The 25,339-nt window shown below is 39.1% G+C and overlaps 1 protein-coding gene across 3 annotated transcripts in view; it reads right to left on the bottom strand.

The window, feature by feature from the left end:
- CFAP69 (cilia and flagella associated protein 69) overlaps window positions 1-19,130 on the bottom strand; it is a 58,853-nt gene extending 39,723 nt beyond the window's left edge. For all 3 annotated transcript variants that reach the window (XM_057732150.1, XM_057732153.1, XM_057732151.1), the window contains exons 1-4: window positions 19,003-19,130; window positions 4,088-4,147; window positions 2,473-2,538; window positions 88-197 (exon numbers count right to left, since the gene is read on the bottom strand). In XM_057732150.1, the coding sequence (XP_057588133.1) occupies window positions 88-197; window positions 2,473-2,538; window positions 4,088-4,147; window positions 19,003-19,122 (356 nt within the window). In that variant the 5' untranslated portion in view covers window positions 19,123-19,130. The remainder of the gene's footprint in view (window positions 1-87; window positions 198-2,472; window positions 2,539-4,087; window positions 4,148-19,002) is intronic.
- Between the last annotated feature and the right edge of the window lie 6,209 nt (window positions 19,131-25,339).

The raw sequence follows: 25,339 nt of genomic DNA, 5'->3' as shown, positions 1-25,339 counted from the left end.
ATCATAACGCATAATGTTTTCATAAGACAAAATAAAACATAAAATACTGCATGCTAATATAAAAGAAAGTTTAAAAAAACAACTTACCCACATAATTTTAGGATATTATATGCAGGTTCTATAAAATGGGGCTGTTTTTTACTTTTTTCTGCACACAGATTCAGAATTTTAAATATCTGTGCTAAATCCCTTAGGGGCTTTAATATTTTTAGTTAAGAAATAAAATTAAGATTTTTATTAAAATATAATTTACTGCACTCTGTCAAGAAAGTCTATAGAATTCCATCTATTTTGTTAAATGTGGTTGACCCTGTTTTAATTATACTAATTTTGAAGTCTAAAGAGGAAAACAGAACCATGTTTTTTTAAGGAATATTATTTAATTTTTGTCTCAGTAAGTAACTTCTTATTCAAAATATTTTTTCTCTTCTCACTATATCTTTAGAATTTGATTACCAACTACTACACCACATATTCAGTTGAACAAAAACTTACTATTGGCAATGAGTAATAACACTTTGAAAAAAAACTAACTTAATGGCTCAATTATATTCTTCATCTCTACTCACATACAAAACATACTGCTTGGGAATAAGCAACCCAAACCTACCTTATTTTCTGCATTATTTTATTAACATTACTCAGGTGTGTTGTCTTTTTTTTTAAGGTTTAAATTGGTTGAAATTTTATTTAAGACTAGTTTATGAGAGCAAAATGTACCCTCTCTAGATCTTCAGGTAAAAGCACCTTTTATTTCACCTATTTAAAAAACCCAATTGGTACATAAACAAATTTCACAATTTTTTTTTTCTTTTCTTTACAGTTAAGGGGACATGGTAGCTATGACTTGCACTTCTTGATTGAATCTGATCACTTCTAGTCTCTTTCTAGGAGCTTCTTAGAAAAAGACAGGAGAGCTGGATGTATTAGAAATACAAACCTCTGTTAACTTCTTAGAGAAATGACCAAGATACCTCTCTAACTTATTTTTGCTTTATGTTTTATAACCTCTAAAGCCAGCCTAATAAAGGCATTCAGAAATAGAGTCATTTGCCACCAACTGTCTAGCCTAAAGAAGAAAAAATAATGGAGGTGTTGAGTTACCAGGTTAAGATAGGAAAAGAAATCACTTGCTAGTTGACGTCCTTGGCTCCAGTAAACAATGTTTGATATCCACAACCCCTCAGGTAACTGACTGACTGAACAAATACACATAAAACAAGGCTAAAATAAGGTGAGAAAGAATTAGATAAAATTATAAGGCATATTTCCCTTAATGGGAGGCTTAAGACGTTTTGAAATACTAGAACAAGCTAATATTAGAGACCCATATCATCTTGGGACCAGACTGAACAACTGCTGGAGATTATTTAGATCAATACTACTGTTAAGTGTGGTCTGTGGACCATGCCAGTTCTGGAACTGTATGTTATCGGTCTGTAGAAAAATAACTATAGAATGTGAGTTTCCTGTGATAATTACACTGCATTTTACAATGGCATATATGCAAAGGTTAAAAAAAAACCAACCAAACCCAGCAGCAAACTGGTTCTTAAGCACAGACAGCTTTGAGACACACTGGTTTCTACATATTCTGATCAGGGTGGTATATTCATTGGGGATAACATGTTCATAGAATGTTTTGCAGATTATCAAGAACTTGCTCGTACATTATCTCATCTAATTTTCCTAGTGACCTCAATAGGGACTGTTATCCCTATTTTACAAGAGTGGAAAAGTTAAGAAGCTTATCAACAGTGCAAATACTCAAGTAAATTGGTAAAAACAAGACTGACTCAGCCCTGCAAACTACATCCATTGTCTCTCTGCGTCTGTAGAAACTGACACTATCTGCACAGTTAATATTGCATTATACTGTTTCTTCAATTTTATATTCTCTGATAAAAATATAATTTTGTAAAAAAACACCAAATGTTAGATATTTTCTGTGGTAAATTGAATAATGGCCTGTCCTAATCCCTAGAACTTGTGAATGTTACCTTCCTTACATGGCAAAGGGACTTTTCAGATGTGATTAGGTTAAAAGTCTTGAGATGGGAAAGCTATCTGAGATCATCCAGATAGGCCCTATGTAATCACAGAGTCCTTACAAAGAGAGGAGAGGCAGAAGAGGGTCAAGAAAGGAGACGTGGTGACAAAAGCAGAGCTGCGAGTGACGTTTCTTCAAGGAAGGGCCCAGGGAGCCGAGGAATGCAAGCTGCCTCCACAAGCTGGCAGAGGCAAGGGAGCAGATTCTCTCTGAGAGCCTTCAGAAAGAACCAGCCTTGCCAACACCTTGCCTTTAGCCCAGGGAGACCCCCAGAACTGTAAAACAAGAAATGTATGTGGTTTTAAGGTGCTAAGTTTGTGGTAATTTGTTACAGCAGAAAATAGGAAACTAATACGTTTTCTAATAAAAATCTCTCATTTCAGGATAAACAAAACAAACATACACATATAAGTAAAGGATACAAGTCCATTCTGATAACACTGCACCACTTTCTTGACAGATTTAAGTTGTTTTTCTTCTAAATCATCCTAAAACAAATTATCTATTTTAGTTCTTTTGTTATTAATTCTGTTGAGATTTAAAGTTTTTTTCTTAATGTAAAAAGAAACTGGACACATTATCAAGTAATTCTTAAATTACTATGTTATAATGTAAACTGTAAAAAATGTTTCATAAAACAGTCAAGGTAAAAATAAACTACCACTTATATTTGAATAGGAAATTGCAGATCGAAACTAGGTTAATATAAAAGCAGTAATTGTTTCCAGAAATAATATTAACAATACCTGAAGTATGTTGAGCATTTTTCTATGCTATGTACTATTTAAGCAATGTATATATATATCATTTCATTAATCTTCAAAATAACCCTATTAGCAAGGTACTTATATTATCCTTCTTTTTCGTAATAGAAAACTCAAGCTGAAACACTAAGTACTACCCAAAATCACACAGCTAATAAATGGTGCTATAAGAAGTCAAATTTGACAATCTGACTCCAGAAATTGTATTTTTAACCTCTAAAATATGCCCAATGTAATGGCTCAAACTAAACATCTTCAGCCAATTAAAACAAAACAAAGTAAAGCAAAGCAAAACTCTTTATAGTAATATAGTATTTTCATGACTGAATCACTTTTGTCCTTTTGTGAGAAACTGTGGCATACACACACACACACACACACATTTTGCCTACCCTTATTTAACAGCTATTAGGAGCTCTACCTAGTTGAGCTTTTTTTAAAAACTGCAGATATATTCACAATTAAAAATAACTTTCACAACAATCATAGCCAATAAAAGATAAATTATTCTTAGAAATTATTTTTATTGTGCTTTATTCTTGTGTGTAAAAATGTAGAAACTAAAAAATGTTAAAATAATGACTAAAGTTTTGCACCTGCTAATCACAGAACATTGTTTTGATCCACTATACAATGGTCAGCCCATTTCCCACTTATTCAAAGTATGAAGTCTTCATCCTGTAGTAAATTTATAGTGTATATTGGCTTTGTAGGCATTCACTCAATTCTTAGGTAACATCAGGAGAGTGTCATATAAACACGTATGCATATGCATTTATTATCCTTTCTCCCAATGCCTAAACTTTCAATTTTGAGTCTTATATCTTTATTTCCATTACATTCTGTATAAGAGTGCTCTCAAAATAAATTACTTATGATCGTGTATGAGTATGTACATATCCTGATTTCTTACCAGAAAATTTTTAAGTACTATATCGTGATACACTTTTTCTACCCTTGTGCCCATATCCTACTTGGTAATAAGCTATGAATAGAGGCTAGATAAGTCTTTCTCTACTCTTATGATTTCTTCTGTTTATATCCACCATGGATTTGTCCATCCCATGAAACCAAATCTATTCTTTTCCAGTCTCCCTACCAGTTTAAATATATTCATACTAAATTTAATAGTTCTTAAACATAAAACATATACTATTTGAAATGTTTTCAACAAAAGGAGAGAAATAAGACTTATATTTAGGGGAATATATGTTACCTTTCAGGGAAATCACATTTTCTAAGTGAAATAGAGAAACTTTCTCTCACAACTTACTTTACCAGTCTCTTCGATGAGTTTGATGACACGACTTAGGTCCATAGACTTGAAAGCACCCTAAAAAACATACAACTCATAGTATTCTATGTCATGAGAATCAAGAAATCACATTAAACACACTTTTTTTTGTTGTTCTTATTTCTATTTTATTTTATTTTTCATTTTTTAAATTTATTTTTGAGGTACACCAAGTTCAATCATCTGTTTTTTTTTAAATTTATTTATTATTTATTTTATTCTTTTTATTTACTTATTTATTTATTTTTTATTTTTTTGGGGGGTACACCAGGTTCAATCATCTGTTTTTATACACATATCCCCATATTCCCTCCCTCCCTCGACTCCCCTCCACTCTCCCCGTCCCAGTCCTCTAAGGCATCATCCATCCTCGAGTTAAACTCCCTTTGTTATACAGCAACTTCCCACTAGCTATCTATTTTACAGTTGGTAGTATATATATGTCTATGCTACTCTCTCACTTCGTCTCAGCTTCCCCTTCACCCCCTGCAAAACACACTTTTTATATGGTATTATCTCTTAGCGACTTAAAAATATCTTATGGCAAAAAGTGAGGGGAGAATGAAAAGCAGATGAGACTTACAGGAGTAAATAAATTTTGGAGTGGAAAAAAAAACTCTTGAATTGTAGTATTATCTGACAATTTTAATGTCTTTAAATTTCATTAGTCCCGAAAGGCCCAAGAGAGCATTGGAATAATAGCACTTACATGCTTTGGAAAATAAAATGATCTCATTCATACAGATTACACATCTCATGCATACACATTACACTGAGTTTGCCCATGCAGATATGCATAAGACTAGCTTCTAAACTACATGTAGGAGAGCGCCTTCCTGAACTAGGTATCCCCTCTCCCAGCAGCCTTATGTCACCCATATTAGAAAACAGGAACTGCCAAGTTCTACAGACTGTACATCTTAAATATTTCTTGAACCCACTCCATCTTTTTTTTTTTAAATTTTATTGGAGTATAGTTGCTTTACAATGTTGTGTTAGTTTCTGCTGTACAACAAAGTGAATCAGTTATACATATACATATATCCTCTCTTTTTTTAGATTTCCTTTTCATTTAGGTCACCCAAAGAGCATTAAGTAGAGTTCCCTGTGCTATAAAGTAGGTTCTCATTAGTTATCTATTTTATATATAGTCATGTATATATGTCAATCCCAATCTCCCAATTCATCCCGCCCTCCCCCTCTTCCCATTGGTAACCATAAGTTTGTTTTTCACATCTGTGGCTCTATTTCTACTTTGCAAATAAGTTTATCTGTATCATTTTCCTAGCTTCCACATACAGTATAAGCGATATTATACGATATTTATTTTTCTCTTCTGACTTACTTCACTCTGTATGCTAATCTCTAGGTTCATCCATGTTGCTGCAAATGGCATTATTTCGTTCCTTTTATGGCTGAGTAATATTCCACTGTATATATGTACCATATCTTCTTTATCCACTCCTCTGTCCATGGACATTTAGGTTGCTTCCCTGTCCACTATTGCAAATAGTGCTGCAATGAACATTTGGTGCATGCATCCTTTCAAATTATGATTTTCTGCAGATATATGCCCAGTAATTGGATTGCTGGATCGTATGGCTGCTCTATTTTTAATTTCTTAAGGAACCTCCATATTGTTCCTCATAGTGGCTGAGGCAGTTTACATTCCCATCAGCAGTGTAGGAGGGTTCCCTTTTCTCTGCACCCTCTTCAGCACTTATTGTCTGTAGATTTTTTGATGATGGCCATTCTGACCGGTGTGAGGTAATACCTCATTGTAGTTTTGATTTGCATTTCTCTAATAATTAGTGATGTTGAGCAGTTTTCATGTGCCTCTTGGCCATCTGTATGTCTTCTTTGGAGAAATGTCTATTTGGTCTTCTGCCCACATTTTTTTTTTTTTTTTAATTTATTTATTTATTTTTTGGGGGGGTACACCAGGTTCAATTATCCGTTTTTATACACATATCCCCATCTTCCCTCCCTTCCTTGACGCGCCCCCCCCCACCCTCCCCGCCCCAGTCCTCAAAGGCATCTTCCATCCTCGAGTTGGACTCCCTTTATTATACAACAACTTCCCACTGACTATTTTACAGTTGGTAGTATATATATGTCTGTGTTACTCTCTCGCTTCATCTCAGTTTCCCCTTCACCCCCCGCCCCCTCCCATACCTCGAGTTCTCCAGTCCATTTTCTGTATCTGCATCCTTGTTCTGGTCACTGAGTCCAACAGTACCATTTTTAGATTCCGTATATGTGAGTTAGCATACAATATTTGTCCTTCTCTTTCTGACTTACTTCAATCTGTATGACAGACTGTAGTTCTATCCACCTCATTACATATAGCTCCATCTCATCCCTTTTTATAGCTGAGTACTATTCCATTGTATATATATGCCACATCTTCTGTATCCATTCATTTGTTGATGGGCATTTAGGTTGCTTCCATGTCCTGGCTATTGTAAATAGTGCTGCAATAAACATGATGGTACAAGTTTCTTTTGGGATTATGGTTTTCTTTGGGTATATGCCCAGTAGTGGGATTACTGGATCATATGGTAGTTCTATTTGTAGTTTTTTAAGGAACCTCCAAATTGTTTTCCATAGTGGCTGTACCAATTTACAGTCCCACCAACAGTGCAGGAGAGTTCCTTTTTCTCCACACCCTCTCCAACATTTGTTGTTTCCAGACTTTGTGATGATGGCCATTCTGACTGGTGTGAGGTGATACCTCATTGTGGCTTTGACTTGCATTTCTCTGATGATTAGTGATGTGGAGCATCTTTTCATGTGTTTGTTGGCCATCTGTATGTCTTCTTTGGAGAAATGTCTATTTAGGTCTTCTGCCCATTTGTGGATTGGGTTATTTGCTTTTTTGGTATTAAGCTTCATGAGCTGCTTGTATATTTTGGAGGTTAATCCTTTGTCCGTTGTTTCATAGGCAATTATTTTTTCCCACTCTGAGGGTTGCCTTTTAGTCTTGTTTATGGTTTCTTTTGCTGTGCAAAAGCTTTTAAGTTTCATGAGGTCCCATTCATTTATTCTTGATTTTATTTCCATGATTCTAGGAGGTGGGTCAAAAAGGATGGCGCTTTGATGGATGTCATATAGTGTTCTGCCTATGTTTTCCTCTAGGAGTTTTATAGTGTCTGGCCTTACATGTAGGTCTTTAATCCATTTGGAGTTTACTTTTGTGTATGGTGTTAGGAAGTGTTCTAATTTCATTCTTTTGCATGTTGCTGCCCAGTTCTCCCAGCACCACTTATGGAAGAGGCTGTCTTTTTTCCATTGTATATTCTTGCCTCCTTTGTCAAAGATAAGGTGCCCATATGTGTTTGGGCTTACTTCTGAGTTCTCTATTCTATTCCATTGATCTTCCTTTCTATTTTTGTGCCAGTACCATACTGTCTTGATCACTATGGCCTTGTAGTATAGTTTGAAGTCAGGAAGCCTGATTCCACCAACTCCATTTTCCCTTCTCAAGATTGCTTTGGCTATTCGGGGTCTTTTGCGTTTCCATACAAATCGTAAGATTTCTTGCTCTAGTTCTGTGAAAAATGCCATTGGTAATTTGATCGGGATTGCATTGAATCTGTAAATTGCTTTGGGTAGTACAGACATTTTCACGATGTTGATTCTTCCAATCCAGGAACATGGTATGTCCCTCCATCTGTGTGTGTCGTCTTTGATTTCTTTCATCAATGTCTTAAAGTTTTCTGCATACAGATCTTTTGCCTCCTTAGGCAGGTTTATTCCTAGGTATTTGATTCTTTTGGTTGCAATGGTGAATGGGAGAGTTTCCTTAATTTCTCTTTCTGCTCTTCTGTTGTTAGTGTATAGGAATGCAAGAGATTTCTGTGCATTAATTTTGTATCCTGCTACTTGACTAAACTCATCAATTAGTGCTAGCAGTTTTCTGGTAGAGTCTTTAGGGTTTTCTATATATAATATCATGTCATCTGCAAAGAGTGACAATTTTACTTCTTCTTTTCCAATTTGGATTCCTTTTATTTCTTTTTCTTCTCTGATTGCTGTGGCTAAAACTTCCAAAACTATGTTGAATAATAGTGGTGAGAGTGGACACCCTTGTCTTGTTCCTGTTCTTAGAGGGAATTCTTCCAGTTTTTCCCCATTGAGAACGATGTTGGCTTTTGGTTTTTCATATATGGCTTTTATTATGTTGAGGTAATTTCCTTCTATGCCCATTTTCTGGAGAGCTTTGATCATAAATGGATGTTGAACTTTGTCAAAAGCTTTTTCTGCATCTATTGAAATGATCATATGGTTTTTATCCTTCAATTTGTTGATATGATGTATCACATTGATTGATTTGCGTATATTGAAGAATCCTTGCATCCCAGGGATAAACCCCACTTGATCATGGTGTATGATTTTTTTAATGCGCTGTTGCAGTCTGTTAGCTAGTATTTTGTTGAGGATTTTTGCATCTATATTCATCAGTGATATTGGTCTATAGTTTTCTTTTTTTGTGATATCTTTGCCTGGTTTTGGTATCAGGATGATGGTAGCCTCGTAGAATGAGTTTGGGAGTGCTCCGCCTTCTGCAATATTTTGGAAGAGTTTGAGAAGGATAGGTGTTAACTCTTCTCGAAATGTTTGATAGAATTCGCCTGTGAACCCATCTGGTCCTGGGCTTTTGTGTGTTGGGAGATTTTTAATCACTGCCTCAATTTCCGTACTTGTGATTGGTCTGTTCATGGTTTCTATTTCTTCCTGGTTCAGTCTTGGAAGATTGTATTTTTCTAAGAATGTATCCATTTCTTCCAGGTTATCCAATTGATTGGCATATAGTTGCTTGTAGTAGTCTCTCATGATCTTTTGTATTTCTGAGGTGTCCGTTGTGACTTCTCCTTTTTCATTTCTAATTCTGTTGATTTGCATCTTCTCCCTTTTTTTCTTGATGAGTCTGGCTAATGGTTTATCAATTTTGTTAATCTTCTCAAAGAACCAGCTTTTAGTCTTATTTATTTTTCTTATGGTTTCTTTCCTTTCTTTTTCATTTATTTCTGCTCTGATCTTTATGATTTCTTTTCTTCTGCTCACTTTAGGGTTTCTTTGTTCTTCTTTCTCTAGTTGTTTTAGGTGTAAGGTTAGGTTGTTTATTCGATCATTTTCTTGTTTCTTAAGGTAGGACTGTATTGCTATAAACTTCCCTCTTAGAACTGCTTTTGCTGCATCCCATAGGTTTTGGGTTGTTGTGTTTTCATTGTCATTTGTTTCTAGATATTTTTTGATTTCCTCTTTGATTTCTGTAGTGATTCCTTGGTTGTTTAAGAGTGAATTGTTTAGCCTCCATGTGTTTGTCTTTTTTGCAGTTTTTTTCCTGTAATTGATATCTAGTCTCATGGCGTTGTGGTCTGAGAAGATGCTTGATATGATTTCAATTTTCTTGAATTTGCTGAGGTTTGATTTGTGACCCAAGATGTGATCTATCCTGGAAAATGTTCCGTGTGCACTTGAGAAGAACGTGTATTCTGTCGTTTTTGGATGGAATGTCCTATAAATATCAATTAAGTCGAGATGGTCTAATGTGTCATTTAAAGCTTGTGTGTCTTTATTTATTTTCTGTTTGGATGATCTGTCCATTGATGTAAGTGGGGTGTTCAAGTCTCCCACTATTATTGTGTTCCTGTCGATGTCCCCTTTTATAGCTGTTAGCATTTGCCTTATGTATTGAGGTGCTCCTATATTGGCGGCATAGATATTTACCATTGTGATCTGTTCTTCTTGGATGGATCCCTTGATCATTATGGAGTGTCTTTCCTTGTCTCTTTTAATAGTCTTTACTTTCAAGTCTAATTTGTCTGATATGAGTATTGCTACTCCAGCTTTCTTTTGACTTCCATTTGCATGGAATATCTTTTTCCATCCCTTTACTTTCAGTCTATATGTATCCCTTGGTCTGAAGTGGGTTTCTTGTAGGCAGCATATAGAAGGGTCTTGTTTTTGTATCCATTCAGCCAGTCTGTGTCTTTTGGTTGGAGCATTTAATCCATTTACATTTAAGGTGATTATTGACATGTGTGTTCCAATTACCATTTTCTTAATTGTTTTGAGTTTGTATTTGTAGGTGTTTTCCTTTTCTTGTGTTTCCTACTTAGAGAAGTTCCTTTAGCACTTGTTGTAAGGCTGGTTTGGTGGTGCTGAATTCTCTTAACTTTTGCTTGTCTGGAAAGCTTTTGATTTCTCCCTCAAATCTGAATGAGATTCTTGCTGGGTAGAGTATTCTTGGCTGTAGGTTTCTCTCTTTCAGGACTTTCAGGATATCCTGCCATTCCCTTCTGGCCTGCAGAGTTTCTGTGGAAAGGTCAGCTGTTATCCTGATGGGTTTTCCCTTATATGTTGTCTGTTGCTTTTCTCTTGCTGCTTTTAATATTTTTTCTTTGTGTTTAGTTGTCGTTAGTTTGATTAATATGTGTCTCGGTGTATTTCTCCTTGGGTTTATTCTGTATGGGACTCTCTGTGCTTCTTGGACTTGGTGAATTATTTCCTTTCCCATGTTGGGGAAGTTTTCCACTATAACCTCTTCAAATATTTTCTCAGACCCTTTCTTGTTTTCTTCTTCTTCTGGGATGCCTATAATTCGAATGTTGGTACGCTTAATGTTATCAGTGAGGTCTCTGAGACTGTCTTCTAATCTTTTTATTATTTTTTCTTTTTCCTGCTCTGTGGCAGTTATTTCCCCCATTCTATCTTCCAACTCACTTATTCGTTCTTCTGCCTCAGTCATTCTGCTGGTTATAGCATCTAGAGTATTTTTAATTTCAGTTATTTTGTTATCCATTGCTGTTTGTTTTTCTGAGTTCTTATGAACTGTTTCTTGTACTTTCTCTATTTTGTTATCGAGATTTTGTATCATTTTTACTATCATTACTCTAAATTCCTTTTCAGGCATTTTTCCTATTTCCTCCTCATTTATTTGGTCTTGTGGGTTTTTTTCTTGCTCCTTTGCCTGCATGGTGTTTCTTTGTTTCCTCATGGTTGTCCAAACTTTTGGGGTTGCTTGTCCTTGGGTTTTTTTGCGTTATTCTGTGACCAGCAGAGGTTCCTTTATTGTTCGTCTGTAAGCGTCGGTGTGTGGGGAGGGAGAGGGTACAACAGTGGCTCCTTCTCCTGGGAGGGAGTGAGCAGTGGCGCACTGATGTCTCAGTCAGGCTTGGAGGTGCCTGTTGCAGAGGGCACTGGTGGCTCAGGCGTAAACAGAAAGTCTTAGAGTTGGGCCTCTCTCGGGGGTTTTTTTCTTTTCTTTTCTTTTTTTTTTTTTTTTCTCTCGGCAGCCTCCCTGCTGCTGGCGTTGCAAGGGGTTTTAATCTAGCCCCACCCGAGTGCCTGAGGGTACTTGTTATCCCTGAGCGCCTTAGGTGGCCCGCAGGGCGTCTCTCCACTGCCTGTTGCAGAGGCGCAGAAAGAGAGAGAGAGGCTATGCGCGTGGCTCCTCCCAGCCGCCAGTGAGCCTGCAGCCTCCAGCCGCCATCATGGCCGGGCAGCTCTCAGGAACGGGCACTCCTCTCCGCGGGCCTCCTCCCTCCTGTCCTCTCGGTCCGTCACCCTACCGGCAACAATGTTTCCCACACTGAACCAGCTCTCCTGCTCCCACACTCCCGCTCCTGGACCCTCCGTTCAGCCGCGGATCGATGGCTTGGTCCGGGAACGCTGAGCTGCGCTGCGGACCCTCCGAATGTTTCTCACTCCCTCCCGTCTGCCACAGCTCCGCCGCTTCACCCTCTTTGAGCCCTCGTAGATGCCTCCCTACCGGCTATGTCGGGCTCCCCGCAGTCCCATCCGGTGTCCGAGGCCGTCTGCTGGTGTTCAGCTGGTTCTCTGTGAGAATTACTGCGTCCTTCAGTGCATTCCCAATGCATCTGTGGGGAGGGATGCACTCCACGTCTCTCTACTTCGCCGCCATCTTTTCCTCTTCTGCCCACTTTTTGATTGGGTTGTTTGTTTTTTTGATATTGAGCTTCATGAGTTGTTTTTATATTTTGGAGATTAATCCTTGGTCAGTTACTTTGTTTGCAAATATTTTCTCCCGTTTTGAGGGTTGTCTTTTCGTCTTGTTTATGGTTTCCTTTGCTGTGCAAAAGCTTTTAAGTTTAATTAGGCCCCATTTGTTTGTTTTTATTTTTATTACTCTAGGCAGTGGATCGAAAAAGATCTGGCTGTAATTTACGTCAGAGTGTTCTGCCTGTGTTTTCCTCTAAGAGCTTTATAGTGTCCAGCCCACTCCATCTTAATGATTTATTCAGTTCTTATTTCTCACTCAGTTGTGAAGGCTTCCTGCTGTTTGTTCTCCCCACCTCTAGTCTTGCACCCTTCAACACTGTCCTCTACCCTCTGGTCAGAACAATAAAACTCAAATCTGAACACAACACATCTGAATCATTCAATGACTCTCCATTAATGCCCTTCACAGCCCTCCTCTGTTTTCATTTAGTTGTTACAATCCTATCCCTCTCCTTGGTTAACCCCCACAGGTCCTTTAAGACACAGTTCAGGTGTCACCTCCCCAAGAGAGGAAAAAGGATACAACAAATGTACCTCCTGTGTACTCCCACAGAACCCTGAAGGTATAGTCATTACAATTCCCATCATCTTATTCTAAAATCATTTACATCCTTATCCCCTATCCCAAAGTTTACTTGACGGCAAAGACTTTTGTCTTCTGGCATCCTCAGCACCAAACACTGGGTGTGACATATATAACTTATTTGTAGGTAAATGGAGAAGGAAATAGAAGGTGTTATCATCCAAAGTTTAAGTACTTATGATAATACAGTAATGTCCAAATTCTGAATGCAGTTTTGGCTATATCTATCTTGGGGATTAATGCTTTGCTGCATGGTGTTTTCTTTAATTCAAGTGTTATATCAATATTGCTTACTCCTATTAGGTAAGTTAAACTATCCCAGTCTCTCGTTTCCTTCTTCCCATCTGTTCTGCTTTCACACTTATTTCTACTCTAAAATAACTGTTTGAAAAGATGGTGTGGTGATGATATAAAAAATATTTAAAAAGAAAAAAAATCTTATTCATATCATCAAAATACATCTTTTTATTTTTATATATTTTGTTTTATATACATATTTTTATATTATATTTTCTGTTTTTGTTTACATGTATAAATACATAATTTCACTTAGTGTTAACACCACTGTATATTCTGATTTTTAAATATATAATACATACCTTTCCGTATTTCTATATAGTCAGCTTTCTACATAGTCATTATTCCATTGCCTCTTAGGTCTAGAACTTCCTTTCCTTTCACAATTGCAAACTCATATGTTCTGATCTCAAGAAATGTCTTTCAAAAATTTTTCAGTTAAGCATTCTAACTTTAAGTCTGCAGAATAAGTGAGTTTGTTTACTCAATATAATTTTTACTTTAAAAATTATCAGAAAGGATTTACTATATACTTATTTGTCCTTGGTATTATGATTACCATTACAATTGCTACATCTTACTGTTAAACTGCTTAAATTATTATTAAATTTACTGTTACAAAAATTTTTGATAAATAGAATTTTGCCTTTTAAGATTTTGGCATTTAACAGTGCCATCTACCACTGCCTCAGTTGTCCTTTTTCTTCCTGTGTTCTAAGAGAAATATATATAGTGAGCTTTTATTTTCTGACTTTCTGCGATACTGGCTGTGTGGGTTAGAAAAAATATTGAAATGAAATATCAGCTCAGAATTTTCTTTTTAATACCTGTATGTATTATCAGAATTTTCCCCCCAAATGACCACGTATAATTTTAAGAGAGTAGTAAAGATTAAAGCATAGATTTATCTTGTATTATCTTAAATTTATCTTATATTATTACTTCACGTTACTCTGTGTTTTCCTTGGAAAGCATGTTATATTTTTAAGATGTTTCCCTCTCCCTCCCTCCCTCAGCCTTTCCCTCCTTCTATAAACATTTATAAGCAGCTGCTACATTTCAGAAGTTGTGCTAGGTGTGGGGGACACACTGCCCTGACTTAAAGTACCTATCAATGTGGCATGAGATGCAGGTAATACAGATAATACGCTACAAAATGCTTTATGAATGCCGAGAGGTGTACTCCGGAACTATATGAGGGGGACAGAATGGCATGGGGCGGAGGGATGGCGATCTGGGACAGCTTCTGAAAGAAGTCATCTGCAGGCAGAAGTGAGACTGAGTAGGATTCGTGAGATGAAGTGAAGGTTTGAGAGATGGAGCAAAGGAAGCAGCACGTGTGAAGGACCGGAGACGAGAGAAAACATGGCATTTAGAGGACTGATGAGTCATTCGGTAGGCTGGAGAAGATAGTACAGGGGATAGTAGCTACAGATGATGCTGATCAAGTAAGTAGAGGTCAAACCATGAGGAATAATAATGGTGAAAATAACACTAATGGTGATAGCTAAAACTGAGTAGACAGTGTCTATTTCCAGGTACGGCTGTAGGCCCTAAATGAACTTCCTAACTGAATTCTATGAAGCAGATACTATTATTAACCCCATTTTACAGAGGGCCTTGCATACTATGCTAATGATTGTCAGAAGGTATTGCATGGTTTGAGAGACTGGATATAAAAACAGACAAAGGCCAGACTATATCTGGCAACAGAAATCTGTCCTACAACCTCTGTAGCAACCAATCTGGGGAGTCAAACTACAACTTCTGCAGCGATTGGCTCAGACAAGGCAGTATTTTGTCAATGATTGTCAGAGTCCCTATTTTTTGCCCCAATTGGCGACTCAGGGTGAACCAGAAAAAGCCAACTATGGTTCTCAAATCAATCACACAGGATGCCTTGCTTCTAGCTAGCTCACTTCCAGCTTCCCCAAGACAACAACCTCCAACCAGAGCAAATCAGAAGGCTTCCTTTTATTCACTGTAAAGCTTCTCTGCCTGCTCTGGAGTCTCTGCCAAATGTAAGTAATGCTGGCTGACTTTCTATAGCAAGCTCTGAATAAACAGCCCCTGTTCATTCTCATTAGGGTGGTCTTCATTGATTTCCACAGGTTAAAACCAGAGGAATGTAACAATAAAAAAGATAATTCTTTCTGCTGAGTAGAGACTGAACCTGAAAGATCTAGAGTGGAGGTGGGAGACCAGTCTGTGACTTCAGGCCTTGACTAAGGCAGTGGCAACCGGGATACACAACAATGAATGGAATGAAAAGCATCAAGGAGGCAGAATCAGCAGGACCTAATGAGTGATTTGATTTTGTGGGAAAGAGAAGGAAAAGGTAAGGATGACTGACCGGCTGGAGGAATGACATCAGTGGCGGCACCATTTGCTGAATCAGGGACGCTGGAGGAAGAGGCTTGTGTGGAGGCTGCAGATGAGTTAAATTTGGGGCAGATTTCTAAATCACAGGCATAAAGTAATAATTGGAACACAAGCAGAGTGTAGAAGCAAGAGAGAACATACAGATATAAATATAAAAATAATTGCTGTTATTATCATCATAAGATGTTTATGGAGAAACTGTAAAAACATTTAACAAAACCTTTTAAGATCAAAAGCTTAATATACTGCTTTGAAGAAAATTAGACCTCCACTTACTTCAAGTTATAGAATGAACTTATTTTCCCACTTTACCAAGGAACGTTTCAAAGGGGGAAAATCCTGCCCCTTTGATACTTGGTTATAGGGAACGGAACTTTCATTGTGGTCCATTTATGTGTCTGGTACTTTATATCTTAATCCTCAAATATACCATATGAAGATAGCATTATTATCCCTGTTGTTGAAACTGAGGCCCTCTGTGAGAGTGAAAATGAATGGGAAGTACGTCCTATTGGGGGATAATTTATGGTGGAGAGGTAGAATCTGAAGGTAGGGTGAGATTTTAAATTCAGAAGAGAGGGGAGGGCATTCATTCAATACATATTTAATATCCCCTCCTGTGTACCAGGTGTTGTGCTGGGCGCTACTAGGGGATAATAGAGGACACTACCGAAAAAAAAAAAAACCACAGAAGGTTTCTGCCCTCATGGAGGTGGCACTAAGCAGAGTGCATGGTACAGATAAAGTACAGATTATGCATTGGGAAACCTTGCATACAGGACAAGAAGTGGACCTGAGGCACTTTGAGGATGGCAGAGACTTTAGATACCATCTAGTTCACTGGTTCTGAGGCTAAAAATCACTTAAAGAAGCTTTTTAAGAGTCCCAGGTGCCACACTGGGGATTATGATTAAGGAAATCTAGGGAAGGACCCAGCTATGTACAATTTTATCTTTTTAAAGCTCCTCAGCTGATTGTGATGGTCACCTGAATTTGGAGAATGCTCATCTAGTACAGGCTTATTTTACAGAAAAGGGAACAGGCCTAGAGGGTTGAGTGATCTGGTCAATGTAATGATATTAGGTGAGGGAAGCAATAAGGAGCTACTGTGGAAGCCTGAAAGAAAGAACAGGTGGGACTCAGAGGGAGCAAGGAGGATGGTAAAGTGGAGTGGGAAAAGAGGAAGAGGTGCGGCCCAAAAGACGTGACATTAATCCAGGATTGACTGAGGCATTGTGGCGACAGAAAAGGAAAGCAAGTAATTCTTTTAAAGCCCCATTTGGTACCACATCATCTGACCTGGCAGGGGGAGGGCTGGAATTTTTATTGTTAATGTTTAGTTTGTTTTATAATAAGTCCATATAAAACCCTGTCCTATCGCTTTCCAGGAGTTAGCTGCTGTGAAACTGTCACACTGTACATACCAATACTGCAGCCATGATACACTAAGTATTGCTACTCTGAGTGGGAAATGGGGTACTGCAACCAGTAGCAATGGCATCACCTGAAAATCTGTTAGAAAAGCAGAATCCAGGGCTCCAACCCAGACCTACAGAATTAGAATCTATATAGTTTAATAAGTTCCCCAGGTGCTCCCAATGGACATTAAATTTTGAATAACCACTGCTCCAGAGAGCTTCTGATTCCTTATGAGAGGAACAACATTAAAATAAAGAGGAAATAGACAAAGGGTGAACAATCTGTGATTTCTCAAGCAAATTATGAAGCTGGTTTAATCAACTGAGGTAGACTCCACATTCTCATCTTTAGCTACTAGGATATACTGTACTGTCACTGTAGAAAGAGGAGGTTGCAAATATGGAAAGATTTGAAAAGAGTGGAAACATTTAGAGTTCCAAGGCAGAGATCTAAAAGGTTATCATTTTAAGTGGCAGAGAGCACTAGACTCCACTCCCAGTAAAGAAACTGAGTAACTCTCAGTTAACTTCTCATGGCCTTAGGGTCCTCATTTGTAAAAACCACCACAAACAAAACCCAGGAAGGCTGAGTGACCATTTCTCCCAGCTCTAAGATGTTTTTATTTGATTTCATTTCTTTTGGTAGAAACTGCCTTTTTCTTCAGTACTATAAAAAATGTTAATACCCCTAGAAGCAGTTATTGACAGGGTAGGATTTTAATTAACACAAATTGATTTCTTCCTGGAGGAGAATCCTAGGCCCTGTAAGAAAAGGTAGTAATGAAAGAAAAGGGGAAGGGAGAAAATAAACACACATATACACAGGTATACTTGTTCTGCATTATATATGGACTATTTTGGCAACGGCCTGTTAAAAATATTTCCCCTTTTTTCTTCTTCTTTCTAACCCCCTCTTGCCTGCCTCCTATAACCTTGCGCCTCCCCACCCCTCCGCCTTTTTTAAATACCAAGAAAAGGAAGAATGAGAGCCATCAGATGCCAAATTCACCTACTTGTCATTTCTGCCCCGTGCCTGGGAGAACAGCAGTGTGTTGAGCCCCCTTGCAGTCTTCAGAGTGAAGGGACAGCTGTTGTTCCTCAAAATTGTCTCCCTGGATTGGAATACTTCCACAAAACTGATTAAGTAAATTCCCCTAACACTCGCTCCTCCTCATTCAGAAGTGCTGTTGCTCCGTGAGTTAAATGTCTGGCCATCTTCAGAGAGCACAACCCTATTCCCACTATGGAACAGGTCCCCAGTCAACTCGCCGTTCCTTAGGAACTCTCCAAGGCTCCAGGATGTGGACGCAGGAGACAAGGTTCCTGACGCAGCCTGAGACCTGTGAAGCCTCAACAGGAATTCCCATAGTGGCCCCACGCCATCAGCGTGAGGAGGTAGAGCAGGATTCCTCCATAGAATTCACGTTAATTTAGGCCTGATCAAGGCTCTCTGGCCGTGAAACCCTAGAATGAAACAAAGGCCTTGGAGTTTCTAAACACCCCCACTAGGAATGGAGATCCAAGCCTGGATCCTGAAGTGAAATTTCTCAACAGAAATTCGAAAAAAAAAAAATTAGTTTTGTGTGACAAAAAGTAAACTAAAAACCAAATATAATCACAATAAAATAAATCAATTCTATTCAATACCAATTCTCTCCGACGCACTCCTAACCGTCTTCCGAGTTCATGTGGAAACGTTGCTTAATTTCTCATTTTAATAGTATTTTCCTCCCCTCCGGGTGCGGGTTTTGGTAGCAGCAAATTTAAACAGGGGAGGATTTACCCCTACGTCAAGGACATCACACGATAACAGGGATCTACATACAAAAGCCCAGCGCAAGCAAAGTGGTCATCAAATCCACGTTTTCGCTAAGTATGCTTCCCTCCTTTTCAGACCCTTCGTGGGGTCACACGTTTCGAAGAAGAGCCTCCAAACCTCGCCTCCTCAGTTTCCTGGGACGCTCCGGGAGGGCCTCGGGACACGAGTCCCCAGACAGGCTGGCTGACGCCAGCCGACTCCCCTCGGAGGGCTCAGCTTCGCGCGGGGAACCCAGTCCCGCGAGCTCCCCCGCTTTCCACGCGGGCCCCCACGTCCGCCCTTGCTGCCCGCAGGCATCGTCTCGGCCCCCAGATCTCACCCCCGCCCCCGCCTTCACACCCTCCACAGCACAGACGCCTGGCCGTACCTGCGCTTCCCCGTCCTCCGTCACCACCCCGACCACCGGGATTTGGCGGGGGCTGCTGGACTTGATCCTGCTGCCGGGTTCCCGGGCCTCGGTCGTCGCCGCGGCCTCCGCTGTAGACATGGCTGTGGCGGAGGAGTGAGGGGTGGGGGGCGGCGGGTGGGGGTGGGGGGGTCCTCCTGTCCTACACGGTGCCCGCAGCCGCGAGACCGAAAGAGGCCCCGCCACCGAGAGGTGAAGGCCCCCTGAGAGCCACTAGCGTCCCTAAATGTCCCGGGGGTCCGGCCGTGGACTCGGCCACCGCGACGCCCCGAGCATCCCGCCGCGGCAGCCCACCCGCGCAGCTCGCAGCCCGCCTGCTGGCAGGTTGTTAACAAGCCAACGCGTTGCTAAGGGCGGGGGCAGAGGCTGCAGAAGCACCGGCTCCTACGGAAGCCCGGGGATCCAAACTACCCCAAACCCTCATCTGCACCCGTAAACTCGGAGCGGCTCGGTTTGCTTGCATACCAGGGGCAAAGCGGGGCAAGACCTCGGTATGTAACAGTGGCGTGTTACCTTTGCGACATGTGTGTCTCAGTCTTGGTAGTTTGCGCTGGGTGGGTGGAGGGACGAGAGATGGATGTGGGATGCAGAAACGACGGATGATGGACTGATAATGTTGGAAGCTCAGCAGTTTATCTCACCCCAGAGAAGTGGCCAGTGTCACCTACATTCCCCAGCCTCTTACCTCTTCTGTACTTCCGTGGCCCTCCCAGATAATTAAATAACCATCAAGGCATTGTACACGATGTTAGAAGGCTTTCGAGTCAAATCAGTGAATCTAGAGCAAGTAAACCCATGCAAGCCAGACTTTTCTCATAATTTTTCCACTTTTCTCCTCAGTAGGATTGCTGTGAGAGCACTGAATGAGATGATAGTTTTCTAAAGTGGTACTTGGCACATAATAAGCAAGATGATCTGAATGACATTTCTGGCCCTGCAAATAAAAAGAAATGGAGAACCTAGACTGGGCTTGGCAGCACTTGATGTGAATCACAGCCAAAGAAAGCAAGCTTCTTTGAAAGAGTATTGAGCACTTCAAATCCATATTTCCTCAGTTCCATTCATTCTTCTGCTTTGCTCAACCCAGTCCTCTGAAACTGCCCTGACTGAGGTCACCAACACTTGTGGTCAAAGTTTGGGGACACATTCATGTCCTCATTTTGGTGTACTTGTCTATAGTATTTTACACTGTTGACCACTTACCCCTTCTTGAAACTCCCTAGCTTGGGTTTTAGCATTCTTTTTGTTTTTGTTTTTTATCTTTACAGCGGTGCTTTTAGAGCCCCTCTCATGCCTTACACCTGGGGGTGGTTCAGTGGGTCTAAGGTTGCTATTAACCCAAGAAAGTGCAAAGGGTGTGTCAAGTATATTATTAACATAACCTTAATTGCTGTTGTACATTCCAAGTATACTATATCAAGAGGAGACTGAAACCACTTGGATAAACACAGTGGAATCCTGTGAGAATGGCACCCAAGCCTAAGATGGTGGTTGGGAAAGCTCATAATCTGATGATTTGCTATCCTTTGTGTGCTCATCCTGGCATCTGAAGATAAGGAAGGATGAAGAGGGGGGATTGCTAAGGAAAATTTTCCACTTGAAGTGGAGCTTGCCCAGGAGATATCAACTGACTTTTGTGATTTAGCACAATAGACTGAAGGTGATAAGGGTCCATAAACCTCATTGGCCCTGGGAAGGCAGACTCTCCTCACTGCACTTAACTGAAGATATTTTCCTAATGAATGAATTACAGGATTTTTGTTTTATTTTAACCAGTTGTGTACTGACCTATATATTTATTCTGTCCCATATCCAGAGTACCAATTTCCCATCCTTAGTCAGCACAACTCCCATAAACTTCCCCTTTCTAGCAGTTAAAAATGTTTGACTTTCCTCCATAAGTGAAATCAGTGAAATTCTTCATAGAATGTTTCATTACTGAGAAGTTAATAGATCTAACTTTGTAATTTTTTTTAGCTCTTATGGTTTTTGTTTTATTTTTTGGCAGGCAAGAAGCAACCAGAATGGAAGTTGTCAAACACCCCACACTCAAGCCATCTTGACTGAATTACTTGTAGTTTTTCACAGGTGCCAAACTTCATCCTGCATTACCTTTGCATATGTTGTACCTGTGACTGTCTTCTGATGTCCAACTCATTATGAAACTCAGCTCCCATGACCTTCTCTAGGAAGCATTCTTTACATGCTCTGCTATGTTAGGTGCCACTTTGTTATTCTGGTTTTGTACTGACCACATATTTAATGGTATTTATTGGCTCAGCAGACTTCGTACTAGATTGAGATTTTGTTAAAGCAAGGAGAGTCACATACCCAGGTTTACACCCCAAGCCCTCAGCATAGTGTCTAGAGCAGTGTTTCTCAAAACTTAGTGTCCATCAGACTCCTCTGGAGAGCTAATTAAAAAACTCCTTTTTAATGACTAATATTCCATTGTACATATGTGCCACATCTTCTTTATCCATTCATCTGTCAATGGATATTTAGGTTGCTTCCATGTCCTGGCTATTGTAAATAGTGCTGCAGTGAACATTGTGGTACATGTATCTTTTTGAATTATGGTTTTCTCAGGGTATATGCCCAGTAGTAGGATTGCTGGATCATATGGTAGTTCTATTTTTAGTTTTCTAAGGAACCTCCATACTGTTCTCCATAGTGGTTGTATCAGTTTACATTCCCACCAGCAGTGCAGGAGGGTTCCCTTTTCTCCACACCCTCTCCAGCATTTATTGTTTCTAGATTTTTTGATGATAGCTATTCTGACTGGTGTGAGGTGATACCTCATTGTGGTTTTGATTTGCATTTCTCTAATTATTAGTGATATTGAGCTTTTCATGTGTTTGTTGGTCATCTGTAAACAAAGATATTTTAATTACTGTCCAGCCCTTCCACGACCCTAGAGGTATCCTAAAGATTCCTTTGTGCATGTGTGTTTCTCATGGAGATTTGCAGACCAGGCTAACATGGAGAGGAGATCCTGCAGGAGACTGAAACCACTTGGATAAACACAGTGGAATCCTGTGAGAATGGCACTCAAGCCTAAAATGGTGGTTGGAAAGCTGATAATCTGATGATTTGCTATCCTTTGTGTGCTCATCCTGGCATCTCAAGATGGGGAAGGACAAAAAGGAGGGATTGCCAAGGAAAATTTTCCACTTAAAGTGGAGCTTGCCTACCTGCACAGGTATTGCATAGGGACTTATTAGGAACACGGAAGTTCTGGCCCCGTGGTGGACCTACAGAGTCTCCATTTTATCAAGATTCCCAGACGATTAGTATGCACATAAAAGTTGAGAGGCATTGCTCTGGTGTGTGTTGTATATCTTCATTAGTATTGTTTTGGCAGTTGCAGTAAAATTGGCTCTCACTAAATATTCCATTTGTGAATTTTTCCATGTCCTTTGTTTTCTTACTGGTGATAATGTTGAATGCATTTATTTGTTTCTCTTCTTGTTAAGTGCATCAAGCTTAGGCTTTTTAAAAGTTTTATCTGTTTAAATTATGTAATGGATTTAGGCTTAATCATTATTCATTGATTTTTTTCCTTAATATTGATTTTTGAAGGCTGTAAGTTAAGAGCACAGGAGACATTTTTATGACACCAGAACACAGAAGGATGTAGGGGTAAAATGGCTAAGTATTGAAATGGTAAATTATTTCAGCAAAAATATAAATTAATAGTAGAGAAATGTATGAGAGTAATTATACATAGAGAATAGAAATGCCTCAATCTGCTAACAGTTCAGCAGAATTTAACATTTCTGTTAAATTACAAATTACAGTTTCTTAAAAGCGGCTGTAGACTTACAGATTAACTACAAGTTTTAATAATTTATTGACCTATGCACCACTTTTACTTTTAAAAGTAGCAAAGCTAAATATATTTTTAACATAAATGTAATATTAAGAAATAATATTCTTCTGATCTTTTTTCCTGATACTTGTTTGCACCCTGCCTAGTTAGCAATATTTAGTAAAATTATAATTATTCATTAGCATGAATTAAGAATGTTTCTAATTAGTATTTTAGAATACATATGAATTTGGTAGTTGCTAACCTAATGCCAGATGTTCTAAATGTTTAAGTAAATGTTATTCCTTTCTGAGTCAGAGTAATTTATTTTAAACAGAAAAATTTTATAGCACATGAAATGTAATTAGAGTATAGTCTTAGTACGTTGGCTGTAGGGGAATTATGTAACAGAAGAAATATATAAAATCTGGAATTTAATCTATTTTAGTGTTTTAAAAAATCGTTCAGGTTGGTTGTTGAAGAAACAAAGCATAAAAAAGAAATTACTTCTTTCTAACAATCATTAATGTAAATTTGATAATAAGTACTCGGTACATGGAACAGAAAATAAAAGAACAGCTACCTCTGAAGTCAACCATTCTAATGAAAATTGTACTAATAATCCAAATTGCAAGTGATTTTGAAATAGGAAGCTGCAGCAGCTATTCATGTTTAGTGGAGAAACTAAAGAAATGGTAATAAATGAGATTAATTTATAAAAAGCGACTTTTATCTGATCAAAGCTTGTTTCATGACATAGTTCCAGTTCATAGTTCCATGAACTGAAAATGTTATTGAGCTTTTAGAACTAAAAACTATTTATTGTGTTTACATGGTGGGAGGTTACAGTGAAGTACCCCCAGGAGAGAACTGTCTTTATTGTGGAGCCGGACTAATTGGACAAGCTTATTCCAATGACATTAATTATTCAAGTTCTGTAACTAACTTGATTTGTTCTGATTCCATGAACTGTGTTTTAGTTTTTGAAGACTGTGGGAACAAATACCACAGACTGGGTGGCTTACACAACAGAAATTTTATTTCCTCACAGTCTGGAAGCTAGAAGTCCAAGATCAAGGTGTCTAAGATTGGTTTCATTCTAAGGCCTCTCTCCTTGGCTTCTCCCTTTGTCATCACATGGTCTTCCCTCTGTGTCTTAATCTCCTCTTCTTATAAGGATACCAGTCATGCTATATTAGGGCCCACCTCTATGACTTCATTTTACCTCAGTTACTTCTTTAAAGGCCCTTTCTCTAAATATAGTCATTCTGAGGTACTAGAGCTTAGGACTTCAATGTGAATTTTAGGGGATACAATTCAGCCCATAATAAATCCCAACATCCTTTGGATTATAATTTGAATTCTTATAAAGAACAGATTGAAGAATAGAATGTACTTGGTTAAGGCAATACTGGTATTTTTTTTTTTTTTAATGTTTATTTATTTTGGCTGTACCAGGTCTAAGTTGTGGCACATGGGATCTTCATTGCAGCATGCAGGACGTTTAATTGTGGCATGTGGGCTTATTAGTTGCAGCATGCAGACTCTTAGTTGTGGCATGCATGTGGGATCTAGTTCCCCAACCAGCCCGGAATCGAACCCTGGCTCCCTGAACCACCAGGGAAGTCCCAATTCTGATATCTTTGCCTATAGGACATTGTTATTTCTCACAGTCGTGATAAATTACTATTCTGATTTAACAACCTATCACTGTACATTTATAAAGTGAATCTATCCCTGGGAGATGTAGCCACTCAAGGCTCTCAGCCAATCTGGATTTGAGTCTGCAGGGCCCTGTGCCTGACTTTGTGAAAATCATTGTTTATTTCATGTTTTATTTTCTGTTTGAAGAATCCACTACCGAAATTATTGTGCTAGCCTAGGCTTCCTAGAGCCTGCCACAAACAAACAAGAAACATTCACTTGCTGCCAGTTCACTGGGGGTCACAATCTCTGGGAAGCAGAAGGGAGGAAAAGATGGAAGTGAGGCAGACAGTGGAGGAGGGTGTTACTGAGCTGCCATAGCTTTTGAACAAATGCAGTTAACTGCTCGGTCTTTTAGGATATTTCATGGATTATTGCACTTTGGAACAATCTATCTTGGGGAAATGAAGGGAGAAGAATTTATCTACCAGCTCCCTCTTGTGCTGCATCTCTTAGGTCAAAGTTCACCCTCCAAGTAGGGTTGCTAGATTTAGAGGGGGAAAGAGAAGTCCCATGCAATATTTGTAACAGAATTATACTAAAAATGTTATTTGTTGTTTCTCTGCAATTCAAATTTGATTGAGTATCCTGTATTTTACTCGAACCCTACTCTCAGGACATTAACACCCACGCATTTCTAGGCAGCAGCAGGGGGGAGCCAGAGCCTCCACCGATCCTGTGCACAGGCATGAAGGTCCGTTTCTTTTCCTCAGTACAGCAGTGTGGCGGGGGTGATGGTGGCGGTGGTGGCAGCAATAGCAGTGGCTCCACTCTGGGACCTCA

This window comes from Hippopotamus amphibius, chromosome 4, assembly GCF_030028045.1.
Source record: "Hippopotamus amphibius kiboko isolate mHipAmp2 chromosome 4, mHipAmp2.hap2, whole genome shotgun sequence".
Lineage (NCBI taxonomy): Eukaryota > Metazoa > Chordata > Mammalia > Artiodactyla > Hippopotamidae > Hippopotamus > Hippopotamus amphibius.
This window is presented reverse-complemented; position numbering and strand designations above follow the sequence as displayed.